Here is a 24,683-nt window from a genome sequence, read left to right as displayed (position 1 = left end):
CCTCTTCTTCCATCTGCTTCTGAGTGTAAAGGTTCTTCTGGTCTTGCTGAGTGATGCCCTGACATCAGTTTTTTGTCTTTTGCTCCAGTGGAAAAGTAGAAAAAGACACAAAGGCATCCCTGCCCCCTGGGGCATGGCTTGACAAATTCAGGTCTGCATATCAGCCCATCACATGTGGTGATGCTGTCTCTGAGCCCTCTGCTCTGGAGAGAGGGCCTTCCTTCCATCTCTGTCCCCTGTCTGTATCCCCATTCTTTGTGGCGTGGCACCTCCCACAGGAAGCCCTCCTTGTCCCCACAGAGAAGGCTGCCAGCCACATGGCCACCTCTGAGTCCCTGCGGCCTTCTTCTGCCTCCCCCATCGGTTGGTGACTTCCAAGGGCAGGGGCCACCTCTGATTCCTCCCAGTTGCTCCCTTAGCGCCCAGCTTGGGGACTGGCACAGAGCACGGGTGTGGAAGGGGTGGATAAGGAGATGCAGTTTTTTCTTCTTTTCAATCTCTTGCTTTCCCTCTAGTTAGAGAACCAAGGCGTTCCTTTCCTCCTCCCACCCCCCTTTCTAGTTCTGTTTTCAGGCACACTATCATTCACTCATTCACTCAACCAATATTTACTGAGAAGTAGCCATGTGTCAGATACTCTGATATGAAAGGCCCTTGACTTTGGGGAACTTACTGACCAGTGAGAGAAGATAGTGCAATGCACGTGATAAATATGCGTCAGGCACCTACTGTGTGCTGAGTAACAGCCTGAATTCCTTGAGTTGGCACAGGCTTAATAAGGGCTCGCTGAGGACTTTCCCCCGTCATTGCATTCAGTGATCCTTGGTGCCACCCTGTGACAACCACTCTTACTCAGAAATGTACAAACTGATGCTTAGTGTGTTTAAGAAGCAGCACGATGTTGTGGAAGGAGTCTAGATTGGGAATCTAACGCTAGTTTGCTGTGTGAGCTCTGTCCATTTTTTTTCCCCTCTCTGGGCCTCAGTGTCCTTGTCTGTAAAATGGGGGAATTGGAATTGATGGTCTCTGAGGACCAGTTGAGTGTGAGTCATCCACAGGGGAGATGGAGGTAGGACCCAGGTCTCTGCTCCCAGCCCAGTCTTGCAATGTGACCACTGCAGCTGACGTTGAGACTGAAACACTCACTGTGTGACAGGCACCGTGTACAACGCCAGCCTTAAGAAATGTAGGTACTATTACTGTTTCCCTTTGGCAGATGGAAAAGATGAGAGGTTAAATTATCAGTCTAGGGTCATGTAGCTAGTAAGTTGCAGGGCTGGGATTCAAACCCAAGCAGACTGGTTTCAGAGCCTGTGCACTTAATCACTCTGTTAATTGCAGAGGTAGCACGTAACCCCCCCACCCCTGCAATCCCTCCCCTGCGCTTACACCTCACCTGGTCTTAGTCCCACCTCCCTTGCTCTCCGAGCTCCAAAGCTCATTCTGCATGTTTGCAGGGCAGCAGGAGCACTGATTTGTCAAGGTGTCTTTTCTACCCCTGGCTTTTTGCTCTTTTCCTTGGTGCAGATGGCTGAGAGAAGACCCAGCAGGAGGGGGAAGCTGTTGTGGAACCTGGGTCCCTTCTTGGCTCTGTCCTAGCTGGATTATTGTATCTGGAATTGGGTTGCTAAAAAGAAGAGGGGGAATCCAGTGTTGTCTTTTAGGAACAAGCTCTTACTATTCATGCCTGAGGAAGTACATTTATTTTATAGCTAATTTTGGCACCTGTCTTCCTGTTCCTCAGAAGGGGTCTGGAGAACTCTTTCTCTCCCCAAAGATACCCTTTTTCAGAAAGACAGATTAGGGTGATAGTCTCAATATGAGATAGTCCTGATTGGCAGAGCTGAAGGGGCCTTGGAAATCGTATACAGTGAGTTTAAATCCTGTCAGATTAAAAATTGTTAAATCCTCCCCTGTTTAAAACAACTATTTTGTAGTGCTTCCTTTGCTATCCTAAAATGAAATTTAGAGAAAATATAACCTACCTATACACATAATTTAAAAATCAATATAATGCCCCAATTGTAACAAAAAGGGGAAAGAAAAATAAAATCATAATTAAATGATGTATTTCATTATGTAAATGCTCAGGCCTGATTACACCAGAAGACATAATAAAGTAGTCAGTTGCTTGCACTTATGCATAGAATCACCATGAATGTGGCAGCTACAAATGTGGACAGCTGTGTTTTCTGGCAATACAAATACCTATGGTGGTGTTGCCATCAGCAAACTAATTTTCTGAAATTGTGAACATGTCTTGATAAAATTGCAACCAAAGCGAAGCATAATCTTCCCTCAATTTATGCGATGGTTGTATTCCTGGAAAATTCAGTGTAAATTAAAACACCAAGTTTGTGTATGTAAGTAAAATAGTGTTAGGTTCATGGCTCAAATATTTATAAAGAGAGTTTTCACCAACTTGAATGTATGATGAATCATTCCAAAGATGTGTGGGATGCAGGGCGATCCTTCACTGGTCTGGACTGGGGAGCACCCTGGCTCTGCCCACTAAATGCCATAACTCCTCCCCAAATAACAGTAAGTCACAGATTTCCGAAATCTCCTCTGATTTGATCACACTTGTTGAGATCCACTGCAACAAATGAGTTTCTCTTTGGGGTCTCTTCCTTTGGGAAGTTCTGTGACTCTGTGAAAAAGCAAAATCTGCATATATTGTGCATTTTGTGTGGAGGACCCTGTGCTGGGAAGGCAGAGATGCGTGGCCTGATGTGCACCTGGGGCTCCTGCATGGGTACCAAGCTCCCAGGGAAGCACAGTTGGTGAGAGCCCCACCTACATCTTATCTCTGTCTGGGATACCCTCTGCCTCCTCTCTCATGCCTCCAAGTCCAAATCCTGGCTCAAATGGCAACTCTTTCCTCCAGGAAGCGTTTCCTGACCCTCACCCTGACTGCTAACAACAGACAGACTCTGTCTCTTGGCGCCCACTGTCTGCTCTTTGGTGCTCTCGTAGGGTACTTTCCGATGCTTGAATCCTAACTCCATCTCTAGGCTTCTTCCCCCTGCTAGGAAATGGACTCCCCTTACAGGGCTATGCTTGGGGTCGGAGCACCAGCAAAAGACGAATGAATGCTTGAACCAAGGGATACAGCTTAGCCAGGTGCTCCTCTCTGAACACACCTTGTCCTTTTTTTTTTGCTGTACGCAGGCCTCTCACTGTTGTGTCCTCTCCCGCTGCGGAGCACAGGCTACGGACGCACAGGCTCAGCGGCCATGGCTCACGGGCCTAGCCGCTCCGTGGCATGTGGGATCTTCCCAGACCGGGGCACGAACCCGTGGTCCCCTGCATCGGCAGGCGGACTCTCAATCACTGCGCCACCAGGGAAGCCCCACCTTGTCCTTTTTAATTAGGCAAATGGCTTCCCTTTTCCTGTTCTCACTCCCTGTCCTCATCGGCTGACCCGAGATGTTTGCCGTGCAGATGATACTGTCTCAATTTGCAGTCCCCCTGGCTTGCTTGCTCTGACCCAGTGCTGCAGGCTTGGCAGGATTTATTGACCCCATTGCACAGATGAGATGAGATGCGCTGTGTAAGGTCACACAGCTGGCAAGTGGCAGAGCCAGAGCTGGCACCTGGTATACTACCATCTTTGCAATTTAAACTCTTCTAAGGCCGGGCCTCCTCCCTGGGGAGTCATTCATCCATTCACTGGCTCCTGACTGAGAGCTGGGCACTGGGGCCTCAGTGATGGTCAAGGCCTGGCGGCCCCCTTTGTTTTCCCTGAGGGAGTTCTGTCTCCCAAGCCCTAGGCCAAGCATGGAAAGGCTCTTCATCAGATGCCCCCAGGGAGGGAGTGAGCACTCCTTCACAATGGGAGGCTGCCAAGGAGTGGCTGTGGCTGTCTCCTTTGTACCTGTTTTTGTTTTTGCTTTTTTTTTCACTTTCAATGAAGTATCCACTTTTACCTGTTTATTCTACAAGTGTTTATTTTGTGCCTACTATGTGCCGGACGTTATTCTTGGTGCTGGGGACACAGCAATGAACGAGACAGACAAAACCTCTGCCCTCATGAATGATATTCTAATGAGGGAGAATAAATAAATAAGGAAAATAAACAGCATGTCGTTAAGTGCTCTGGAGGAAAACAAAGCTGGGTAAGGAGATAGAGAATGAAGCAGGGCCGGGGGTAGGGTACATGCTGGTTTGTGGAGGGTGGTCATAATGATGAGATGCCATTTAAGCAGAGACTCTAGGGTAAGGAGGAGGGAGCCAAACAGATACTGGGGGAGGAATGTTCCAGAGAGAGGGAACAGCACATGGCAAGGTGTGAGTGAAGCAGGGGTGTGCTTGGCATGATTGAGGGACAGCAAGGAGGCCGATGTGGCCAGAGCAGAGTAAGTGGGAGGAGGGTGGGAGGAGGGGAGGTCAGGAAGGTGGGGCTGCAGGCCAGGGGACCCAGATACAGTAGGGTCTTGTAAGCCATGACCCACTGTGGATTTTGCTCTTAGTGAGATGGGGCATCAGTGGGTGGCAGCCCAGAGCGTCTAACAGGGAAGTTCAGAGGTGTGTCTGTCCTCCACCACCAGTGAATCTCTTAACTCTGGCCGACTTCCCCTCTTCATCATCTCCTGGACCTGCCCCTGAACCTGGGTAGCCATTCCCGCCGTGCGCTCTTTCCTGGGTGAGGGCCTCCATCTGGCCTCTGGGCCTTTTCTTATCCCCCTCCAAGAGGGTCTCTACTCTGTGGCCACAGCAGCCACATGAGCCCCTCTACCCCACAACCGTTCTGTGTCTGGACTGAATTGTAAGTGTATTGACAAGGGCCCGACTATTTGGAATACAGACTGAAGGATCTGGGAGGTAGCGTCTGGGGCTACTGGAAGGCGTACGGGGAGGGGGGGCAGCGTGATGCAGTGTGAGTCCCAGAAGCCCTTCCCCCACCCTCAACAAGCCCTTCATCTAAGCCCCATATCTGGCCTCAGCAATGGCTCCCCCCAGAGGCGCCTACTTTATTTATTGCTTCTCCCCAGCTCCCTGTGGGCAGAGGAAAGTCCATTAGTGTGTTTGCAGACTCTGCCAGCTCTAAGCAGATGCAAGGCTTATTTGCAAACTGTCATTGCCCTGGCCTCTTCCAGAGACCTGCATGCTGGGCTCAGCTTTGTGGTTCCAAGAGCCTCCTCTCCCAGGCAGACAGCCGGGTGGAGCCCCTGTGCCCTGATTTCCCAAAGCACAACATCTTAGCTTGCAGTTAGGAAAATTAAATTAACTGCCGTGAAGGAACCAAAGCAGCACATTGGGCCACGTTGAGAGTGGAGAATGAGGTTCTCTGTTGATAGGAGCTCATTGGCTTGGCGTGAATCAAGGGAGGTGTTGAGAGAAAACATGAAGAATCCTGGGCTGAGGGCCTGGGATCCAGGTTTGAGTCCTGACTGGGATGCTGAGTGTCTTGGTGACTTTGGAAAACTGTTTACTGCCCTCTGGGTCTCAGTTTCTAAGCTATAGAAGATGCTGCAGCTGATCTTAGAATCCATCGTAAGCTCTAACAAAATTCTGTGAACCGAATTTTGAGGACGTTTCCTTCGTCCAGGTAGTCAGGGACAGAGTGGTATACCCAAAATGACTCCACAGTTCTGAAATTGCCTGGAGGTCGGCCTCAGCCGGGTAAGAGGCACTCAGGAGCTGAGATACCAGTGCTCTCAGGCCCAACTGGCCTGATAGCTCTGCTATGTGACCTTGGACAAGCCGCTTCCCCTTCTCTGAGCCCATTTTCTTGTCTGTAAATGGGAATGATAATCTCTTGCCCATCTCCTGAGGTTATGGTGAGAATCAGAGAAGCTGATGAATGTGAAAGGTCAGCGTGAATGTATACTTGAGGAGTGGCGATTGTTATTGTCGTTGTTGTTACCATTTCCACATGTGCCTTACTCTGTCTGGGCGCATACAGCTGCCAATTATAAGAACATGCCACCGCTGAGTACAGAGCCCAAGCACATCAATTTAGCTATGTAAAAGGGAATGATGGTGCTTCCATGCAGAATAAAGAGCCTCTCTTATAATTTGTGCTTTTTCAATTCCATGCCATCATAAATCCACCACTCGTGTGTATGTCTGGTGGAAAAACACATCACAGATTTACACAAAAGCCTCTTGAGTTCTTTTCAGCTGGGACAGGAGATGACACACATTGGCAGACAGAGGCTGATCTCTGTGTATCCAAGAGGAGTCAAGCCAGTCCAAGTATATCTAACAGGTCAAGCTCTGAAATGAAGAAGCAATAAGCCAGTGAAATGGTACTATCACCGAAACATGATTGATCAATTGAATTCTATCAGAGACAGTGGACAGTGAGATTAACTCAGGCCTGATAGGTTCAATGAGTTAAAGCATGATGTTCATTTCAGCTTCATTTCACCAGTCTTTGCTTGTGAAATTGGTCAATCAATAGAGGTTGAAGATCATATATATATATATATATTGGGGACCATCTTTATGGGCAATATAATCTTGGTAGTTGGCTCCTGGCTGGGGCTGCCTGCCTTGGGTAATGGAGACAGAACAGGGACTCCATCAGCCCCATCGAAATGGCCTGATATCTTCTCCAAATGAAAAGTATTTTTGGATCTCTGATGATTTATCTTTTTTTCCTCCCTCTCACTTTGATCTATGACAAAACCCATACCCATCTTGGAGAAATATAGTGATTTCTCCCGAAAACATTTGTGCAATGATCAGATAGATACACTTCAAAATATGAACCTTCTTTGTAGTTATATTGTCCTCAGAAAAAAATAAAGACAGTAATTTAAAAACTCAAATGGGGGTAATGCAAAGATATCAGAGTAAATATGATTTTAAACCCTTTTATTTATTTATTTCTGCACAGTGGGGGATGGGGAGAGACTGCTGTGTGCGTGAAAGCCGAAAAAGGGATGCATGCCTGAGAAGTCCTTCTAGGTATAATTAAAACGAAGCCTTTAGCATTCTTTGATCTCATTTGAAAGCACAATTCACAGAAACAAATCACCCTTTTGCTCTTAGTAATATTTCATTTGCTTTGGAATATTTTCACTATGGTGGTTAACATCCTTCCTAATTAGTGTGCATATCTCTCTGTAAGGTGGAGTGATTAGGTACTACTGTACGAGGTAATGGACTTGGACAGTACGGATTAGAGAGAACAGACTTGTCCTGTGGAAATGCATAAGGTATTACTTCCTTCCTCCCTGTTCTTTGAGGTCATCTTGATTCATTTAAGCACAAAGAAATCCCGTCTCTTCATACCAACACCATGGGAGCTTCAATACTGTATTTGTACTGTTTGTACATCAGAGTATATGTTAGGCTCTGGATAATAGATAATAGTACCAGGCTGCTAAATGGGGAGGAAAGAGCCTTGCACACTTTACTCCCTCCCCTTCCCCCAGTTCCTGCCCTCTAAACCTACTGACTTATAGCCATTCCCTGGTGCACCAGGCTTTTTTGTGCCTCCAGACCTTTGCATGTGCTGTGCCCTCTGGTTGGAGTGCACTTCTTGCCTGCCCCTTTCTTTGGCTAACTCCTTCCTACTCATCCCTAAGACTTGGGCTTCATCTTTTCCAGGGGGCTTTTCTGGATCACCCCTGCTCCCAGTCTGGATTAGGTGGAGTGGTTTAGTGTAGGGGTGGGAGCAGTCTCTGGAGCCAGATTGCTTGGGTTTGGATCCCAGCTTGTCCATCTCTTAGCTGTGTGACCTTGGGCAAGGTGCTCCCTGTGCCTCCCTGTGCCTCAGTTTCCTCATCTGTAAAATGGGAGGGGGCAATAACAGACTCGACATCACTGGGTTGTTGTGAGGATTAAACAGATAAGTTGCTTAGAATAGTGCCTGGCACAGAGTAAGCTCTGTATAAGGAGTGGCTACTACCATTTTGTTCCCACGGCTGCCTCTGCTTCTCAGGTTTGCTTCTGCCTTTGGCTCTCGGGGCGGCTTACCGTACTGCACTGGAACTTTTCACTTGTCTGTGTCCCCCACTTGAGGACAGGGGTTAGAACTTACCTCTTTAGCTCAGGTGCCAAGTGCTGGGCCAGACACTCAGCAGGAGTTTGGTGCATGCCGCTCAGGAATGAATGGATCCGTGAGGCTTGGAACAGGAATCAGGGGCCTCATGTGTTCCTAGGCTCAGCTCACCTTGGACCTACCTTCTGGCCCCAAACAAATCCCTTTGCCGTTTCTGAGTGTAGAATCATCAGTCCTTTGGGGTCTTTCCCTCACTGACAGCCTATGACTCATCGGGTAACACACGGCACAATCAGATTCACTCTGGTCGAACCTGAACATATTCGGCAATTTTACAATTTTGCGTTTTCCTTCCCGAGAAGAAAGATTGAGTGAAACTAATGGCTGAATAATGGTCGTTCCAATGGAATTTTCCTCCATGCCGTTCTGATTTTTCTCAGCGTGCTGCCCCGGTTTAGGATGGCATTTATAAAATCACCTGGAACATCAAGTTTGGTTCTGGGCTGCCGTGGGACCTTTCCAGCCCTGCCACCCTGATCCCCAGCACAGGGCCTGGCTCACGTAGACGCTCTAGAAATGTTGCCAACTGAAGTTAGTTGTCCGGGCCTGGAATCCTTTCCTCTTATCCCAGCACCTTGTCCCTTCCCCTTATCTGAGGTCTGGCTCTGATGTTTCCTCCTCCAGGACCCATCTCTGTGTTGTTAGTCATCTCTGAGTTACCCTAATCATTCAAAACACCATGCAGAGAAGAGAAGCTCTGTGAATTATTTTGTGTAGAAGAATTAATGGCATTTTGTTGTTGTTGTTGGACTCTGAGCACCATGAGACTTGCTGTGTTTTCCTTTTGGTGTGTGTCACCAGGAAGCTTAGCGCTCAACTGAATTTTGGTAGTTTATCATCCTCTTGTTTAAAATTTTGTGAATTGCCTCAGCACTTTCTTAGAATGTAGAACATAAACTCTTAGTTGCTTCACTCTTTCTCCTCCGGGATCACTGATATAATGGAGGTCACTTCCAAAGGTTTTCTCCGGAGTTCTCTGATGATACCAGACACTATCCTATTACTGAGTTCCCCTGAACCATTCGGACCTGCAACCCCTCAAGTCTTCCCAGGTCACTCATTCAGTCAACAAACATTGATTAGCATCTCCCTTGCTTGAGGTGAGCCAGACATGGGCTTTGTCCTCAGAGAGCTTATACTCTTAGCAGGGAGGGGAGGAAATACAGGCATACCTTGGAGAAATTTCGGATTTGGTTCCACACCACCCCAGTAAATCAACTATCGCAATAAATGGAGTCATACACATTTTTTGGCTTCCCAGTGCATATAAAAGTTATGTTTACCCTATACTGTAGTCTATTAATTCTGCAATAGCACTATTTCTAAAGATGATGTATGTACCTTAATTAAAAAATACTTTATTGCTAAAAATGCTCACCGTCATCTAAGCCTTCAGTGAGTCATAATCTTTTTGCTGGTAGAGGGCTTGAACTATCATGAGAATGACCAAAATGTGACACAGAGACACGAAGCGAACAAATCCTGTTGGAAAATGGCACCAATAGACTTGTTGATGCAGGGTTGCCACAAACCTTCAATTGTAAAAAATGCAATTATCTGCAAAGCTCAATAAAACGAGGTATGACTGGGATAATCCTAGAAACAGCTCAGGTTTATTGAGTACTAACTACGTGCCAGGTACTATGCTAAGCATTTTACATATATCCTCATTCAGTTCTTTCATTGATCCCATGTATCATTATGTATTGTTCCATTTTATGGATGAGAAAACTGAGGATTAGAGAGGTTAAAGAAGTTTCTCAAATATCATAGCTTGTAAGAGACAGAGTGAGGATTTGAACCTCCCTAGTATGCTCTATCACATCCATCACGGTGCTCAGCTTGACTCTTAAGACGTGTTAAAAGGTGTGCAAGTGCTCTACCATGTGACCTTGCTGTGACCTTGAACAAGTTACTTATTATCTCTTCCACTTTCTTCAGCAATAAAATGGGCATTCCAAGAGGATGGACCTCACAGGGTGGGTTGTGAGGAGTGAAATCCAGGATAATAGCGGTGGCCCATGCAACTTGCTGAGGAGACCTAGAAGACAGGGTGATTAATTGAGCCTTGTGCTTCAGAGAGGCTGAGGCTTTGATGGGCAGGGGTAAAAGATGAGTCAGCAGAGGGAATGGAAAGAGCAGTGGTGTCAGGGAGTGGCATCAGGGACACTTGGGGAATGAGGAGTAGCTTACTGGGATGGTGTTGGGGGGTGACTAGAGGGGTGACCTTGACTGGACGGGCAGGTCATGGAGGCCTCGGAGGATTGGGCTTTGTCATGGGACAGCCTTGGAAGGGTTTTCCTGATGTAAATGATGATGACAATAGCTTACGGTGTTTGGACACTAACTTTGTGCTAAGTGTGTCACAGGAATTATCTCATTTAATCCTTATAAAAGCCCTAGAGATGGTCCTGCTTACCATTGTTCCCAGTTTACAGATGAGGAAACAGAGGGCTTTAGTCTTAGTAGCTGACCTGAGGAGTAAAGGGAAGTGGAGAGAGCATTGGATCTGCAGACAAGAGACTGAGGTCCAAGTCCCACCTGAGTGATCTCAGTTACTCATCCTCTCCGAGCCTCAGTTTTCTCATCTGTAAAATGGGGTAAGAATACACATCTCACCCAGATGTTCTGAGGATCAATGAAATTTAAGGATGCGAAAATAACTTGGTTCAGCCCTGGCACGGAGCAGTGTTCTATCCAGTGGGAGATCCTGGGGCTTGGAGAGCCTGTGTTCCCCATTATCTCTGTCACTACCCCTATATTCTTAGCTAGGGACAGATGATGCTCTCTCACTTTCAGTGGTATGCAGGGCATTTTGCTGATGTAGCCCCAGAACAAGTACCCTGTCCACCCTCACCCCCCCCCCTTTTGTAACCCATAGTCATGCCTATCACCTCCTATGGAGAAAATTCTGGAGCCACTACTGCCCTCAGCAAGCTTCCATTGCATCAGAAACAATTTCTTAAAGCTGCAAGTTAGCATGGTCTGAATTTGGTTGGTCTCTGCTTTATGGATTGCTTTAAGAATTAGCCATGGCAGCCATCTGAGAAGACCAACCCCAAGCTCCCTGGACTCACCTGACCCTAGCTGGGAATGCCCCAGGTCACACCAGTTCAATGTTCCCAACCTCCCTGGCTCTAGACTCCTGTGGCAGATGACCCACCAAGACCTGGCTCTGTCCCTGTCTTCATTGGGGGAGGCAGGGCTGTGAGCATGGTGGGTGCCAGAGTCCAGAAGCAGCAAACTGGCTGGAAGTCAGCCTCCTTGGAGCACTGCCAGCCAGACCGGGAGAAGACCTCAGAGCCTGGGGTAAGGGTGGGGCACGGGAGTTATTTTCACAATTTCAAAAAGATTAAGGGTGAATGCAGCCCAGTGAAGAAAAAAAGATTTCTCCTGTCTCTGACTTTCTCCTAGAAGCCCCCTCCAAGGACCCCCTCTCCTCACATGTCCATTCTTAAAGTAAGTATTAGCAAAGAGAATGGGATCTCCTGGGTAGGTTTGGCCATCATTTAGGGGTAGAATGAATATTGGGGGGTGTCCCCTACAAAGACTGCACAAACAACCAAAATGGAAAAATAGGTTAATGCTCATTTAATACTATTTAGTTGACAAAATCTCGGTGGCTTTTGGAGGAGAAAATGGTTAGAAACAACTGACGCAGCCTCCTTAGTTTATTGATGGGGCATGTGAGGCCCAGAGAGGGAGAGGAACCTGTCTGGGCTCACACAGCAAGTAAGGGCAGAGCTGGGGCTAGAACCCAGGTCTGCTGGCTCCCAACCCTTTTCCCACTGGGCCCTGCCACTGCCCTGCCATGCTGAGGAGCAACTGTGAGGATAAAGGAGGCTGTGTCAGGGCTCTGGCTTGGGCTGGGCTCTGCAGGGAAATGGGACTCTGAGAAAGGCCAGAGACTGACCCAGTAGCTCCAGCCTCCTTTCCTGGGCTCTGGAGCCGCCAGCTGGGGCTGCATCCCAAAGGCCATGATGCCAGAAGGAATTATGGAGATTCCTGTTTGTTTTTATTTTCTTTCTTCCCAGGGAGCATCTGCAGACATAAGGTACATGACGATTTTTAAAGAAACAAACCAGAACCCTCCAAGAAAAATGCAAAGCCCCTGAATCTGCTGTGCTCTGAAGAAAACGCAATGGGTTTATGATCTTTTAAGACACACAGGAGACAGCTTTCTCTTGACAGATGGGAATCTGAGGCTATTTTGCTTCCTCCCTCTTTGCGTGACCAGACCCGATTGTGTAAAGCCTTTAGCTTCAAAGCCAGGTTGTGAATAACATTGGTTTAACCTGAAATTTAAAGCCAGCATTTCTCTGCTCCCCGAGATGGAGCTTCCTGCCCCTTGCTCCCCTGAAGCTAGCTTCCAGAATGTTAATTCTACGAGCCATGGTTGACTAAGCCCAGCACTGGGTCTATTACATATTATTTGATTTGGAGTAGAAAAAAAGATTTAAAGATACCATGCCCCCTGTATACCTTTGTACTTTCTCCCATGTCTGTCCATATATTTAAACATACCATTCACATTGTGAGTTCAGATTTTTCTCCCTGGAATACAATGGGTCCGAATGCTTCTGGAGCCTGTCTCCAAGATCACATTCTCCATTGAAGTGAGGCAGCACCTTTGTGGATGAGAAACGCTATGGAAGCGTCCATTGGAGGCCTGGAGCTTCAGACCTGTCCTTGTGCAGGGTGTGATTTTCTGGTGTTCACTTTTGTAGCCATCTCTTTGCATGTAATCTGTTTCACTCATGCTCACCCACTGTCTGCCGTACCCAGAGATGGGTCAGCCATGTCCCTGGCCTTTGAGAACCATGAGCCTTTTTGTCAGAATATTTGTCTTGGTTGACACTTGCACCTTTACTGGTCTGATTATTTTTCAGTTAACATTTGCCTCTTCCACTGGATGTAACTCCACGAGGACAGGGCTGGGCCAGCTCATCACTCTGTGCCCAGCGTTAGCCCAGCGCCTGCTCTCTAAGGTTGGTTGAGAGAAGAATGAACAAATGAATGAATGAATGGGTCAAATGGAGGGACTGTGACATTTACAGGCCAGACCTGCGGAGTGAAGGTGGTATTACTAATTTGTTTATTCCACAGATGTTCTCTGTGGAGGAGACAGAGATGAATTAATTGTGGTGTTTTTCCCCAAGGTAGCTGATAGTGCTATGTGAGAGTGAAGGGCCCAGGGGCTTGACTTCTAAGATGAGGGAGAAAGTGGTCAGATGGAGCAGTGACTGAGGCATGAAGGAAGACACCCTGGAGGAGGCGGCATGTGTGCGCATGATTAGTGTTTGTCCTGGCAACAGGGCCCCCGCCAATGAGGAGTGATTTACCTTCCATATGGGCTCTGTGGATCACCTGTGGCTGACAGGCTGACTCTGGGCATCACCTCCAAATGTGCACACATGTAAAATTCATCTTGCCAGTTCCTAGTCTTTCCAGACCTGGGGAGCAGGGCTTAGAAAGCACAGCCTGATCTACAGGAACTAGCAGTTCAGGTCCTGGGACTGAGAAATGTGGAGGGCGATTGCCTCCCCAGCCCCCTTCCGTGGCCCCCCTCCCCCCAGCGAGGCTCAGATGACCTCCGTGGCTATTGTGGCCTCTGTGGCTGCCTGACAGGACCCCCGCCTGCCTCTCCAGAATCTCCTGGGGTCTCTTCCTCCCACTCCCTCTGTCCCTTTCATCTCCTCTGCCTGGCACACCCCCTCCATCCCATCCCCCACTTTGCCCTGCTGACATCTTGTCCTCTGCTCTCAGTTCGAGCATGACTCCGCTTTGGGCGACTTCCCTGACTCCTCCCCGTGAGGTCATTACACATGGCCATTTGAATATGTTTCTAGGCACTTTTCCTACTTATCACAGTTTGTAATCATATCTGTTTGTGTGAGCACTTGACTAAAGTGGGCTGCCCTTTCTAGTTTGCAAAGAGGGGCCTGTCTTGGTCATCGGTGTATCCTCTGTTTTGTGTTTGGTTTTTTAAAAATATTACCTGGTGCAGAGTAAACTCTTTATCAATATCTGTTAAATGAATGAATAAATGATCGTGTATTTAGGAGTGCCCCAGGCCTTCTTAAGGAAATGACAGACTTTCTGTGCAAAGTGGCAGGTAGACTTCACCTCCTTCCTGAGGAGAGAAAGCAGGTGCAGGTGCTGGCAGGCAGGAGCAGTCAGAGGGGTCAGGATTGGGCCGAATGCCTGGAGAGGTGCCTCTTCCCAGCTCACAGTCCTCCATTCCGAGTCTCTGGGTCACCAAGACAGCCTGGACACTCTCCCGGGCTCCGCCCACGGTGCTGTGGCTGACTGTCGGAAGGCCAGAGTGGGACGCGGTGAGCCTTCCTTCTGGGGGACTCAGAGCAGGCCCCAGCGCGGCTGCCTGTGCTGAAGAATGCGCGGTGTCCTGGGGGGGCGCTGGTCCTCCAAGGACCCCCAGTGCATGCACTTGAGTCAGCATGTGCCCTGAGCCTTAACTCTGTGCCAGGGTCTCCCTGGTGACCGGACAGTGACCTTGCCCACAGGAGCCCTCAGCCAAGCCATCTCCTCAGAGCTTCCTCCGTGGAGGTACAGCTCTGCCTTTCCAGAGCTCTGAGCTGTGCACAGAGCCCAGCCTGTGAAGCCCATGGGAGAGGATATCAGCGTGAGGACCGGCTGGCTGCCAGGGAGAGGCCTCCTCCAGGGGCAGAGATGTGGAGTGTCTGAGGGGGCAGCCTGAGTGGGAGAGAAGAGGTGGGCACTGCCCAAGGGGGCTCAGCAGGGAGAAGCCTTGGCAGGAGACGTCAGGAGCTGGCAGATAGGAAGGAGCCTTTAATAGGGTCTGGCTGGTAGGATGGCGGCTGGGGACTATAAGTGAAGTTGGTGACCAGGGAAAAGTCTCCTAAAGTGGACGTGGTCTCTCTGACAGGGAGAGACTCAGTGGGAGCACTGGGGACCCAGGCCAAGGTCAAGCTTTGGCAAGAGTGACTGGGGCCAGGATAAGTGGCCAGAGCAATAGCCGAGGAGGAGCCAGCTGAGCCTCCTTCCCGTGTGTGTGTGTGTGTGTGTGTGTGTGCACGCATGGGCTACTTGGTGGATGCCAGCCAATGGGAGAACACTGCTGGGCAGACACAGGCTGGGCCATGAGCTCCCACATCCTGCTAGTCTTGGTGCCCTTGTGGGAATGATCCCCATGGATATAGGCCGTGACGAAAGAGGGGTCTCTGAGGATGATGTCCCGTGGGCAGGAGCAGGGACCTGTCTCGTGGAAGGCCAGTGTCACAGGCTTCCAGGGGAGGGCCTCAGGCTTTAGACCGGGGGACATCAATCAGAGAGACCTGCTCCCTCCTTGGCCCACACATTGGGGTGTCTGGTCATTCAGTCTACAGCCAAGCTTAGGTATCCTCTTGGGTCAAAATTGATCTGGGATCCATTTTCTCAGGGGCGTCCCAAGCCACCTCTAAAGGCCCTTCCTGTCGAGGATGCTGAGGTGCTCTGAGCTTTCAGCCGCCACAGGGGACTCTGAAAGGCCAGCACTCATGTGAATACCCAAAGCTGGTGTCTTTGTTCAAATGTCAGAGCCTGTATTGCAGTTGTCCTGGGTAGGACAGTTGGGGAAACACCAACCTGGGGCAGTGTCTCAGGGACACAATATCCCGCTGCTTCAAGCTCCTTGGTTCAACTTCCTTCCTCACATGGGTGGGGTTTTGACATGATGGATTAAGCCTAGGGTGGCAGTGGACTGGCAGGGTGGGGGGTGGGAGGGGGATTGGGCAAGGCCTTGGGTAAGGGCACCTGCCGGGGAGAGATCTGACACACGCTGGTTTCCCACGGGGGCTTCCCAATGGCAAAGGCAGGCCTCACCTCCGGGCCTGGCTTCCAGCAGTGTCTCTGGGCAGCCCTGCACGAGCAACTCGGTCCCAGAGGGCCCTGGGGAATGATGGCCCTGCAGGCCATTTCCTCACTGGACTCTTTCATCCTCCTTGTTTTCTCTCATTTTGAATGGTTCAAGCCCAAAGCTCACGAAAGATATTTCAACCGTTTAATTTTTAATTGATAATTCGTAGTATTTTCTTTGAAATGTAGGCATCATCACAGTGAAGAGCTAACAATACAGAACCCATAGAGAACTTAATCCTGTGCTTTCTTAGTAATTTACATTTTGTTGAATAGGCAATACATTTAAAGTTCTGTAACGAAACAAAACAAAACAAGCATGCTTTGAAAAGTCTCCCTCCCCTTTGCCTCCATCCATTTAGCTCCTACCTCCCTGAATGGGTAACCACTCTAAATGTTTCTCGTGCTGCCTTCCAGAGCCATATATGTGTGTGTAAAGTCTTATTTTCTTCCTTTTTTACACAAAACGTTGTATATATATTTTTTGATATATTTATTTATTTTATTTACTTATTTTTGGCTGTGTTGGGTCTTCATTGCTGCGCGCGGGCTACTTTTTGTTGCGGTGCATGGCCTTCTCATTGCCATGGCTTCTCTTGTTGCGGAGCACGGGCTCTAGGGCGCACGGGCTTCAGTAGTTGCAGCACACAGACTCAGTAGTTGTGGCTCGCAGACTCTAGAGCACAGGCTCAGTAGTTGTGGCACATGAGCTTAGTTGCTCCGCGGCATGTGGGATCTTCCGGGACCAGGGCTCGAACCCATGTCCCCTGCATTGGCAGGCGGATTCTTAACCACTGCACCACCAGGGAAGCCCAAAACGTTGTATATTATACATGCTGTGCTGCATCTTGTTGATTTATTTTTCATTTAACGATGAATCTTGAAGATCTTTCCATATCAATTCACAGATGGAATCCTCTTTCCTTTTTGTTGCCATACAGTATTCTACTGTGTGAGCATACCATAACTTATTTAACCAGCTCCTACAAATAAACTCTTGGGTTGTTTCCAGTCTTTTGCTACTAGAACCTTGCATATATATTACTTCCCATATGTGTAAGTCTAACTGTAAAACAATTTCCCAGAGGTACAATTGCTCTGTCAAAGGGAACTTGCATTTGTGATCTTGATAGATTTTATCAAATGGTCCATCACGGGTGTGTGACCGGTAGACTCCCATCAGAATTGTGTGAGAGCATCTGTTTCCTTGCAGCCTTCCTAACACAGTGTTTTGTTGGCTGGTCACATGATGTGGTGGCAGTTGTCCTGGGGAAGGGCGTCAGCTCTGGGACCAAACTATACCTCCAAGGGGATCTTCAGAGCAGGAGAGGCAGTAGCACCTGGTGGTTAAGCCTCTGAGTCAACCCAGGCTCCAGTCCTCAGGCAAATCAGTTAATCTCTCTAGGCCTCAACTTTCTTATCTGAAAAATGGGGGAAATAATGCCATCTACATAGGGTTCATTGTGAGAATTAGATACAATGACACATGCTTCATGCAGGGCCCGGCCTGTGACCGTGGGAAGCTGGCTCTGGCCTAACCAGCAGGGCAACCTTGGCCAAAGACCCCCGCGTCTGAGCCCCTGTTTGTTTCCTCTCTCATCAGGGGAGGAGCTGGGCTCGTGGGTCTCTCAGGCCCTCTTCCCAATCCAGGGTCTGACATGTCTTCCCCAGCAGCTTGCGTGACCTGCACTCACCCCTCCTCTCTCATGCTCATCAAAGGTATTCAGGAGTCTCCTGTGCCGAATGGTCACTCACTGACGGGCAGAGATTTCCTCCGGAAGCAGATGCGGGGAGACCTGTTCACGCAGCAGCAGCTGGAGGTGCTGGACCGCGTGTTTGAGAGGCAGCACTACTCGGACATCTTCACCACTGCAGAGCCCATCAAGCCCGAGCAGGTATGCCCCCGACTCGCTGCCTCCACACCTGCCACCCTCACGCAGGCCTGGGTGACCCACCCAAAGGCATTCAGTGGGGAGTGGGTGAGAGTGCCAGCTTCTACTCAGAGCCGGGTTTCTCGTTCTCCGCCACACCTGGCCAGTGGCAGCATCCCACGAGGTCTGGAGCGTGTGTCTGGGGCTTCTTCAATTGCTTGCCCTGGTGTCTCCTCTCTCTGGCCGGCGGGGGGTTGTGCTGTGTCTGGCTGCTCTGCCAACTGCTGTGGGGTGGTGTCTTTTCCCAGGGCTCTTTGCACAGGGTGGTGTAATGATCTTCTGGGCCACTTGAGGTGGTCTTGGGTCATTATCCTGTCAGTCAGGGTGCAGGTGGAAATATGTAAGCACCGTCTGGCCATAAACCAGGTTATGATGACACTGGTGTGTCCCCTACTGTCAGCCTTCTCGTCACGTTGTCCTGTCATGCTTTTAGAACTGAATCCAAGAGTCTGGAAATAAGGAAGTGTCTCATTGGACAAACTCGCAGCTGGGTCATTTGCAAGAGAGGGAAGGAAGCAGGATGATCCCTTGCTGAGCTGCTCCCTGCTCTAACCTGGGCCGAGAAGCAGTCACTGCCTGTGGCTGCAGAGATGACATCAGAAAGGCTCTGCCCAGTGAGAGGCTCTTGGGGCCTGGATAAGGTCCCCCCAGTACCAGATTCGATTCAGGAGACTGTTTCCTGGTGCCTCGTCTGTGACAGGCTTTGGGCTGTATACCTCGCAGGCACGGGCGGCTCAGATTTGGCTCCTGCCTGCTGAGAGCTCCCACCTGGTGGGTGGGTCACAGAGGCCTGTGAGTAGTAACTTTCCCCAGCACTTGCTGGCTGGTCCTGGTGGGGAGGACTGGCCTGCTGAGCTTCCTCTACAGGCTAATTAGATGATGCTTCTGAAGTTTTCCCAAAGAGCCACTCAAAACAGTATAGGCTGCAGCACAGGCTCCTGTGGAGAGAATAGGTACTGGAGGGGACCTTGGACGGGGAGGAGTGAGCAAGGCCTCAGGGACCACCATCCTATGATAGTCTGGCTGTCTCTGTGCAGTTCCTATGAGGGCTCTCACTGACCATCTAGCTACTTTGTTTTCAGATGGGGAAACTGAGGCCCAGAGAGGTAAAGAGACTTGTCTAAGGCCACCCAGCAAGTCATGTATTCACTTAACAAACACTGATGAGTGTTTATTATGTGCAAGGCACGGAGCCAGTCACTAGGTACATGAGTGAACAAGACAGGCTTGGACCTGCCCTCAGGGAGCCTACAGACGTGTAGAAGAATCACAATAAAGAAGGATTACTCAAAGGGTCACGGATTACAGATGTACTAGGCGCTGAGGAGGGGATGTCTGAGGTGCTCTAAAGGTATAAAGCAGATGCTGAGCCAGCCTGGAGGCCACAATGGCTTATGCTGAGCCCCGAAGGGATGCGGTGGGGAGAACGTGCCTGGCAGAGGGAATAGCGAGTGCAAAGATCCTGAGGTCAGGGGGAGTGTGGCAGGAGTGAGGAATGGAAAGAAAGTGCGGCTGGGCTTCAGGGAATGGGCTGGGGAGGGTGGGAGGAGATTTTGGGGAGCTGGGCCTGGTCTCGTAGACTGTGCTCAGGATTTCAGTCTTTCTCCTGCAAGTTGAGTGACACCTCCTCTGGGAATGACATAGTCATATGTGCTGGTAAGAGCTGATCTCACACGCTCTAGTTCCTGGGCTTCAGGGAGTCTGTTTCCATCACAGGCAGCCTCTCCCACTCAGAGCCCTTCGGAGAGATGGCCGAAGCCACATTCCATCTGACCCAGGAGGAGAAAGAAAAGAAACTCAACCCGGAACCTTCCTTGGATGAGGCCTACATTTCCCTCCAGAATCTGGGAGAAAAGTTACCTGCAAACCTTTGACAATATTACAGAATTTTAGAGCCAGCAGGGACTAAAGAAGCAAGCTATCAACCCCCTCATTTTCTAGAGGTCCAGAGAAAGGATAGGGTTTGTCTCAGGTCACCCAGCAAGCGAGGGCCATACCTCTGCACAAAACCTCTGGCATTTCTATTAAGCCCTTATTTACTTAATTCAGACATCAGGTGTTAGGGATTGGGTTTCCGTGTGTTTCATGTGATTCTCATGGAAACTCAGAGTCTAATCATAGTTCATCCAGCGTGGAAGGCCCTGGAAGCCTGGGCAGACTATAGGGCTTCGTATGTGACAGGAGTCCATCCAGGTATCCATTCACTCACTTGCTCAGATGCTCAGATGCTCATTTATCCCGCGTATTTCTTACATGCTGGCTGTGAGCCTGGCACGGTGCCGGCACCCAGGGCAGGGAGGGCAGTATGAATCAGGCATCAGCTCAGCCTCCAGCCACACAGGTGCAGTGTGACATGGATTCAGAAGCTGCAAGGTGAGGGAGAAGGTTCTATGGACCCTGATGAATGGAGATGTTGCCTCTGCTGGGAGCACAGGGAGAAGTCATGCAGGAGGCGACACTAGGGGACAGGTCATTAGGCCCATGTAGAGATGAGCCTCAGGGGAGGAGACCTGAATCACAAACTCTGTTTCTAGCAGTGTGGACATGCAGTGTCCTTCAGAATGACGTGGACACGCCGAGGGCCTGTCTGACCGTGTGGGTTCTGAGGCAGGGCCTGCCGATAGGATAATGACTGACTCAGTGCTTTCTGGTTAATCAGCTTCACCTCCCCGTAATGGGGTGTAATGAGGAAAGATGGGAGGTGAGGCCACGGGGCTGCCGGGTACACACGCAGGCACTGGACTATGAATGACATACCCTTGCTCCCCACTCCCAGTCACTTTGGACGAATGTCGGCCGAGCAAGGGGCCACAGGCTGGTAAGGGATGCGTCAAGGGTACGGGTTCCTTGAGCCCCTCGTGCCCGCTGGCGGCCTTGCTTTGTGAGCCCAGAGTGCATGGCGGCGGTGCCAGGAAGGGGCCCAGAGCTCTGTCTGCTGATACTGACCTCTCTTCCATTTGTGAACATCTGGTCTCCAAGGTCTAGTGGCAGTTTGTGGGGAAGAAAGATCGTGTGCCGGCCTTGGAGGTGGGGGAGTTTGACTTGAGACCGGCTTCTGCCCAGCGGGGCAAGTCACTTTTTCTCTGGACCTCCATTGCCATATCTGGGACAGTAGTAATTGTGGTGGTGACAACAGCAGCACAGCAATAGCCTAACAATAGCGGCAGTGATCCTGTACAGTTTTCTAAGGTCTTTCACATCCATCCTCTCATCGGACTCTCCATGTAAATGCCTGCTACACAGGTTAAGCAAGATTTGTGAGCTCCATTTTACAGATTGGGACATTTTTTCCCAGACTGTTCACCCCATTTTCAGGCCCAAAGGGGACTCGTCGAGGATGCAGAGCTGGAATCTGACCTCAAGATCTTTTGTCCATCTTGTGCAAGATGGTTACATGGGCCTCCATGTCCCCAAACAATTCTAGGGGCCAGTTTTCTGACTGGCTGGCTTTCAGAACTGGCCTTTTGCAGCTAGAGTCCGCTGGTCATTGTAGAACCCTCAGATTCTTGCCATAGGCTTGGGTGGTCAAGTCCTCCTTAATCACCCACCCCTAACTGCCCAAGGGAAGAACATTCCTCTTCAGGGCCAGGCTGGAGTCCCACCTGTCACTTCCATGAGCTCAGAGCCCACCCTCACCTGGCTGCTTTTCCTGCCGAGATCTGCCCTGGGTGGGTGGGCCCAGGCTTCTCCCTTTTTTAAATAAATTTATTTATTTATTGGCTACGTTGGGTCTTCATTGCTGTGCTCAGGCTTTTTCTAGTTGTGGCGAGTGGGGGCTACTCTTCGTTGCTGTGTGCGGGCTTCTTACTGCGGTGGCTTCTCTTGTTGCGGAGCACGGGCTCTAGGCTCATGGGCTTCAGTAGTTGTGACACGCAGGCTCAGTAGTTGTGGCTCGCAGGCTCTAGAGTGCAGGCTCAGTAGTTGTGGCGCACGGGCTTAGTTGCTTTGCGGCATGTGAGATCTTCCCGGACCAGGGCTTGAACCCGTGTCCCCTGCATTGGCAGGCGGATTCTTAACCACTGCGCCACCAGGGAAGTCCCAGGCTTCTCCCTTTCATGTGGGAACTTAGTAAACCCTTGTCCCTGGGTGGAAGGGGTTAATATATACACACTCCTGGGGCAATGAAACACTTCCTTTTCAAAATGGTTATTGAAAAAGCAATTCTGTTTTCCCTACATGTGGAGTGAGTAAAAATCACCTTGGAGGAGAAGGAAAAAAAAAAAAAGGAAACAACGGTGGGTGGTATGTGTGCGTGTGTTTCGAACAGTGGCATCTGTTTCAGTAAAAGTCGCATTGATGCTGTGGTGGGTGCTGAGCTCCTGGCAGGAGCTGGTCCCTCCTCTGGCCACCAGGAAGGCCGCCACCAAGCACAGCCTGCCGTATTTACTCTCGGCAGACTATTAACCAACACTAGGCTATTAATCTGGCTTTTGAGCCTTCACTAAAGCCCATAAAAGCTCACAGTTGTCAAATGGAGTTCATTTTAATTTCCTTTCAATCACAGTAAATTATTCAGGTGATAAATCAGCTGGAGCAGCCTCCTGGCTGTAATAGAAACCCTAATTCCTGGCTAATTATCCAGCCCATTGCTGCCAACAGATCAATACGGACGCAAAATGGAACAGGCCCAGGGCCCTCCCTCCCATTGGGCCAGAGACAGAAAGACAGCTGGGGAAGGGGGACGTGCTGCTGACCTCCCAGGAAGTTCAAAGGTCATGGAAGGTTAAACTGGGAGAAGTCCTGTCCCTTGTCTAACAGAGAAGTCACCAGAAATGCCTCCTGCTCTCATAAGCTGCTTTGCCCTCTGAACGGTGGCATTTCTCCAGGCTGGTGGGCCTGGGGCTGAGCATTGCCTACTCTTGTGGGTGTCCTCCTCCTGGGAAGGGGCTGGTTTGTGTTTCTGAGCATGATTGAGCTTGGTCATCAGAGATGGCTTGAACCCTCCCTGAGTCAGAAAAAGGGCTGGGGACTGTGGGGAAAAAGATGAGGTGGTAGACATGCTTTCCTTCTTCAGGGAGCTCCAGGAGAGAGGGTAGGGAGAGAAGGGAGCGAGGAGACAGGTGTGTCAGGCTAAGAATGGGGGAAGGCTTCCTGGAGGAGGTGTCATTCGTGCTGTGCCTTGAGGGATGGGCAGAATCCAGCTCTGTGGAGAAGGTAGAGTTGGTTGGAGAGGGCATTCTAGGCAGAAGGAGCGGCACGGATGAAGGCGTGGAGGAGTGCAAGTACAGCAGGGAACTGCAGGCTGGTCTAGGTGGTTGGAATATGGGCTGGGTGAAAGAAAGTCAGAGACAGAGGGGCTGGAGAAGCAGGAGGACCCTAAACCCCAGAGGGCTGGAATGTGGAGGTGAGGAGGTTTGGCTTTGCTTTAGGGGCAGTTGCCCTGAAGGGCCCCGAGTCTGTAGCCTGGACTAGTCTGCTCTCCTGGAAGCAACCTTCAGTGGGGCTCCTGCCTCTTGTCCTGTCCCTGCTGCACTGTTGGCTTTCTCTTCCTGAAGCTCATCCTCACATACTAGCCCCTCATGGTTTCCCACTGCTCAAAACCTCAATCCCAGCTCTTCATCTCCCGCATGACCCTTCACCACTCCCACAGCCCTCTGCTTGCCTACAAGATGCTCTGTCTGAAGCCGGGCCTAACCCCTCACTACTCCACATGGGCTGGGCTCCTCCTGTCCGAGGGGGCCACAGACGATGGGCTGGCGTGTGCATGTGTGTGCGTGCGTGCCTGTGTGTATGCGTGGGCACGGGAACCCCAGGGATGGCTCTGAGCATGCAGGGTGGCAGGGACTGCGGTTATTATTACTTTCTTGATGTTGTTGTTCTCACTCCAAACTCCTGCTCACAGTTTCTCCAAATGGAACATTCTTTCAGTCTGTTTCTAAATCTATGCAGTCCAGCCCCAGCAGGAGTCCTGCCTGCCCTGGGAGGCCCTCATTGACCCACTTAGCCTGCACTGACTTACCTCTTGTCTGAGTTCATAAACGCACTGTGTTCTAATCATTACTGTAGTAATTGTTGTAGCGACTGTGTATTCATTTCTTACCATGGGCCTGGCTCTGTTCTGAGGAGAACACTTCTAGCCCCATCTCATTCCAAAGTCACAGAGCTCCTATTATCCCCACTGTGCAGACAGGACAGCTGAGGCTTGGTGAGATCAGTGCAATGACTCAGCCACAGGGCACAGTGAGTGTGGAGCCAAGTCGGAAGCCAGGTTCAGAGTCCAGGCTGGTAGCCACTGGGTTACCCCCAGTTGTAGCACAATCAGGCTGTCCACTGATTCTTCTGGGTGGGCAGTGTCCTACAGATACACCCTGAGGGTCCAGTCGGCTCACCCTGGGAGCTGTGCATGAATTAGGAAGTGCTGGGTCTGCCCGCAAACCAAGGTGGTCTCTGGAGGTATGAACCAAAGTCGGGGCAGTGACTGTCCCCTTCTACTCTGTGCTAGCTGTGCTCCTCTCTCCCTGCCCTTCCCCTCGTAGGGCTGTGCTCAGGGCCAGGCTCCTCCACTGCAGACAAAATAGAGTTTGCTCAGAAGAGGTGATTAAAAATCTTACCTAGGGGCTTCCCTGGTGGCGCAGTGGTTGAGAGTCCGCCTGCCGATGTAGGGGACACGGGTTCGTGCCCCAGTCCGGGAGGATCCCACATGCCGCGGAATGGCTGGGCCCGTGAGCCATGGCCGCTGAGCCTGTGCGTCCGGAGCCTGTGCTCCACAACAGGAGAGGCCACAACAGTGAGAGGCCCGCGTACCACAAAAAAAAAAAAAAAATCTTGGAGGGATGACTGGAGAAATTAGGGCTGTTTGGTATGAAGAAGGGAAGACTTGGGGGTGTGAGCAGGGAAGGAAACAAGCTAAGAGAACTTTC

At 50.2% G+C, this 24,683-nt stretch overlaps 1 protein-coding gene across 1 annotated transcript in view; it reads left to right on the top strand.

Moving 5' to 3' along the window:
- The window catches only part of PAX5 (paired box 5), a 192,102-nt gene that overhangs the window by 46,272 nt on the left and 121,147 nt on the right, over window positions 1-24,683 (top strand). The window contains exon 6 of the mRNA XM_004271448.4: window positions 17,612-17,787. Coding sequence (XP_004271496.1) covers window positions 17,612-17,787 — 176 coding nt within the window. The remainder of the gene's footprint in view (window positions 1-17,611; window positions 17,788-24,683) is intronic.

Source organism: Orcinus orca, chromosome 6 (assembly GCF_937001465.1).
Source record: "Orcinus orca chromosome 6, mOrcOrc1.1, whole genome shotgun sequence".
NCBI classification, from domain to species: domain Eukaryota; kingdom Metazoa; phylum Chordata; class Mammalia; order Artiodactyla; family Delphinidae; genus Orcinus; species Orcinus orca.
Note: the sequence above shows the minus strand (reverse complement) of the source record. Positions and strands in the feature narration are given on the sequence as shown.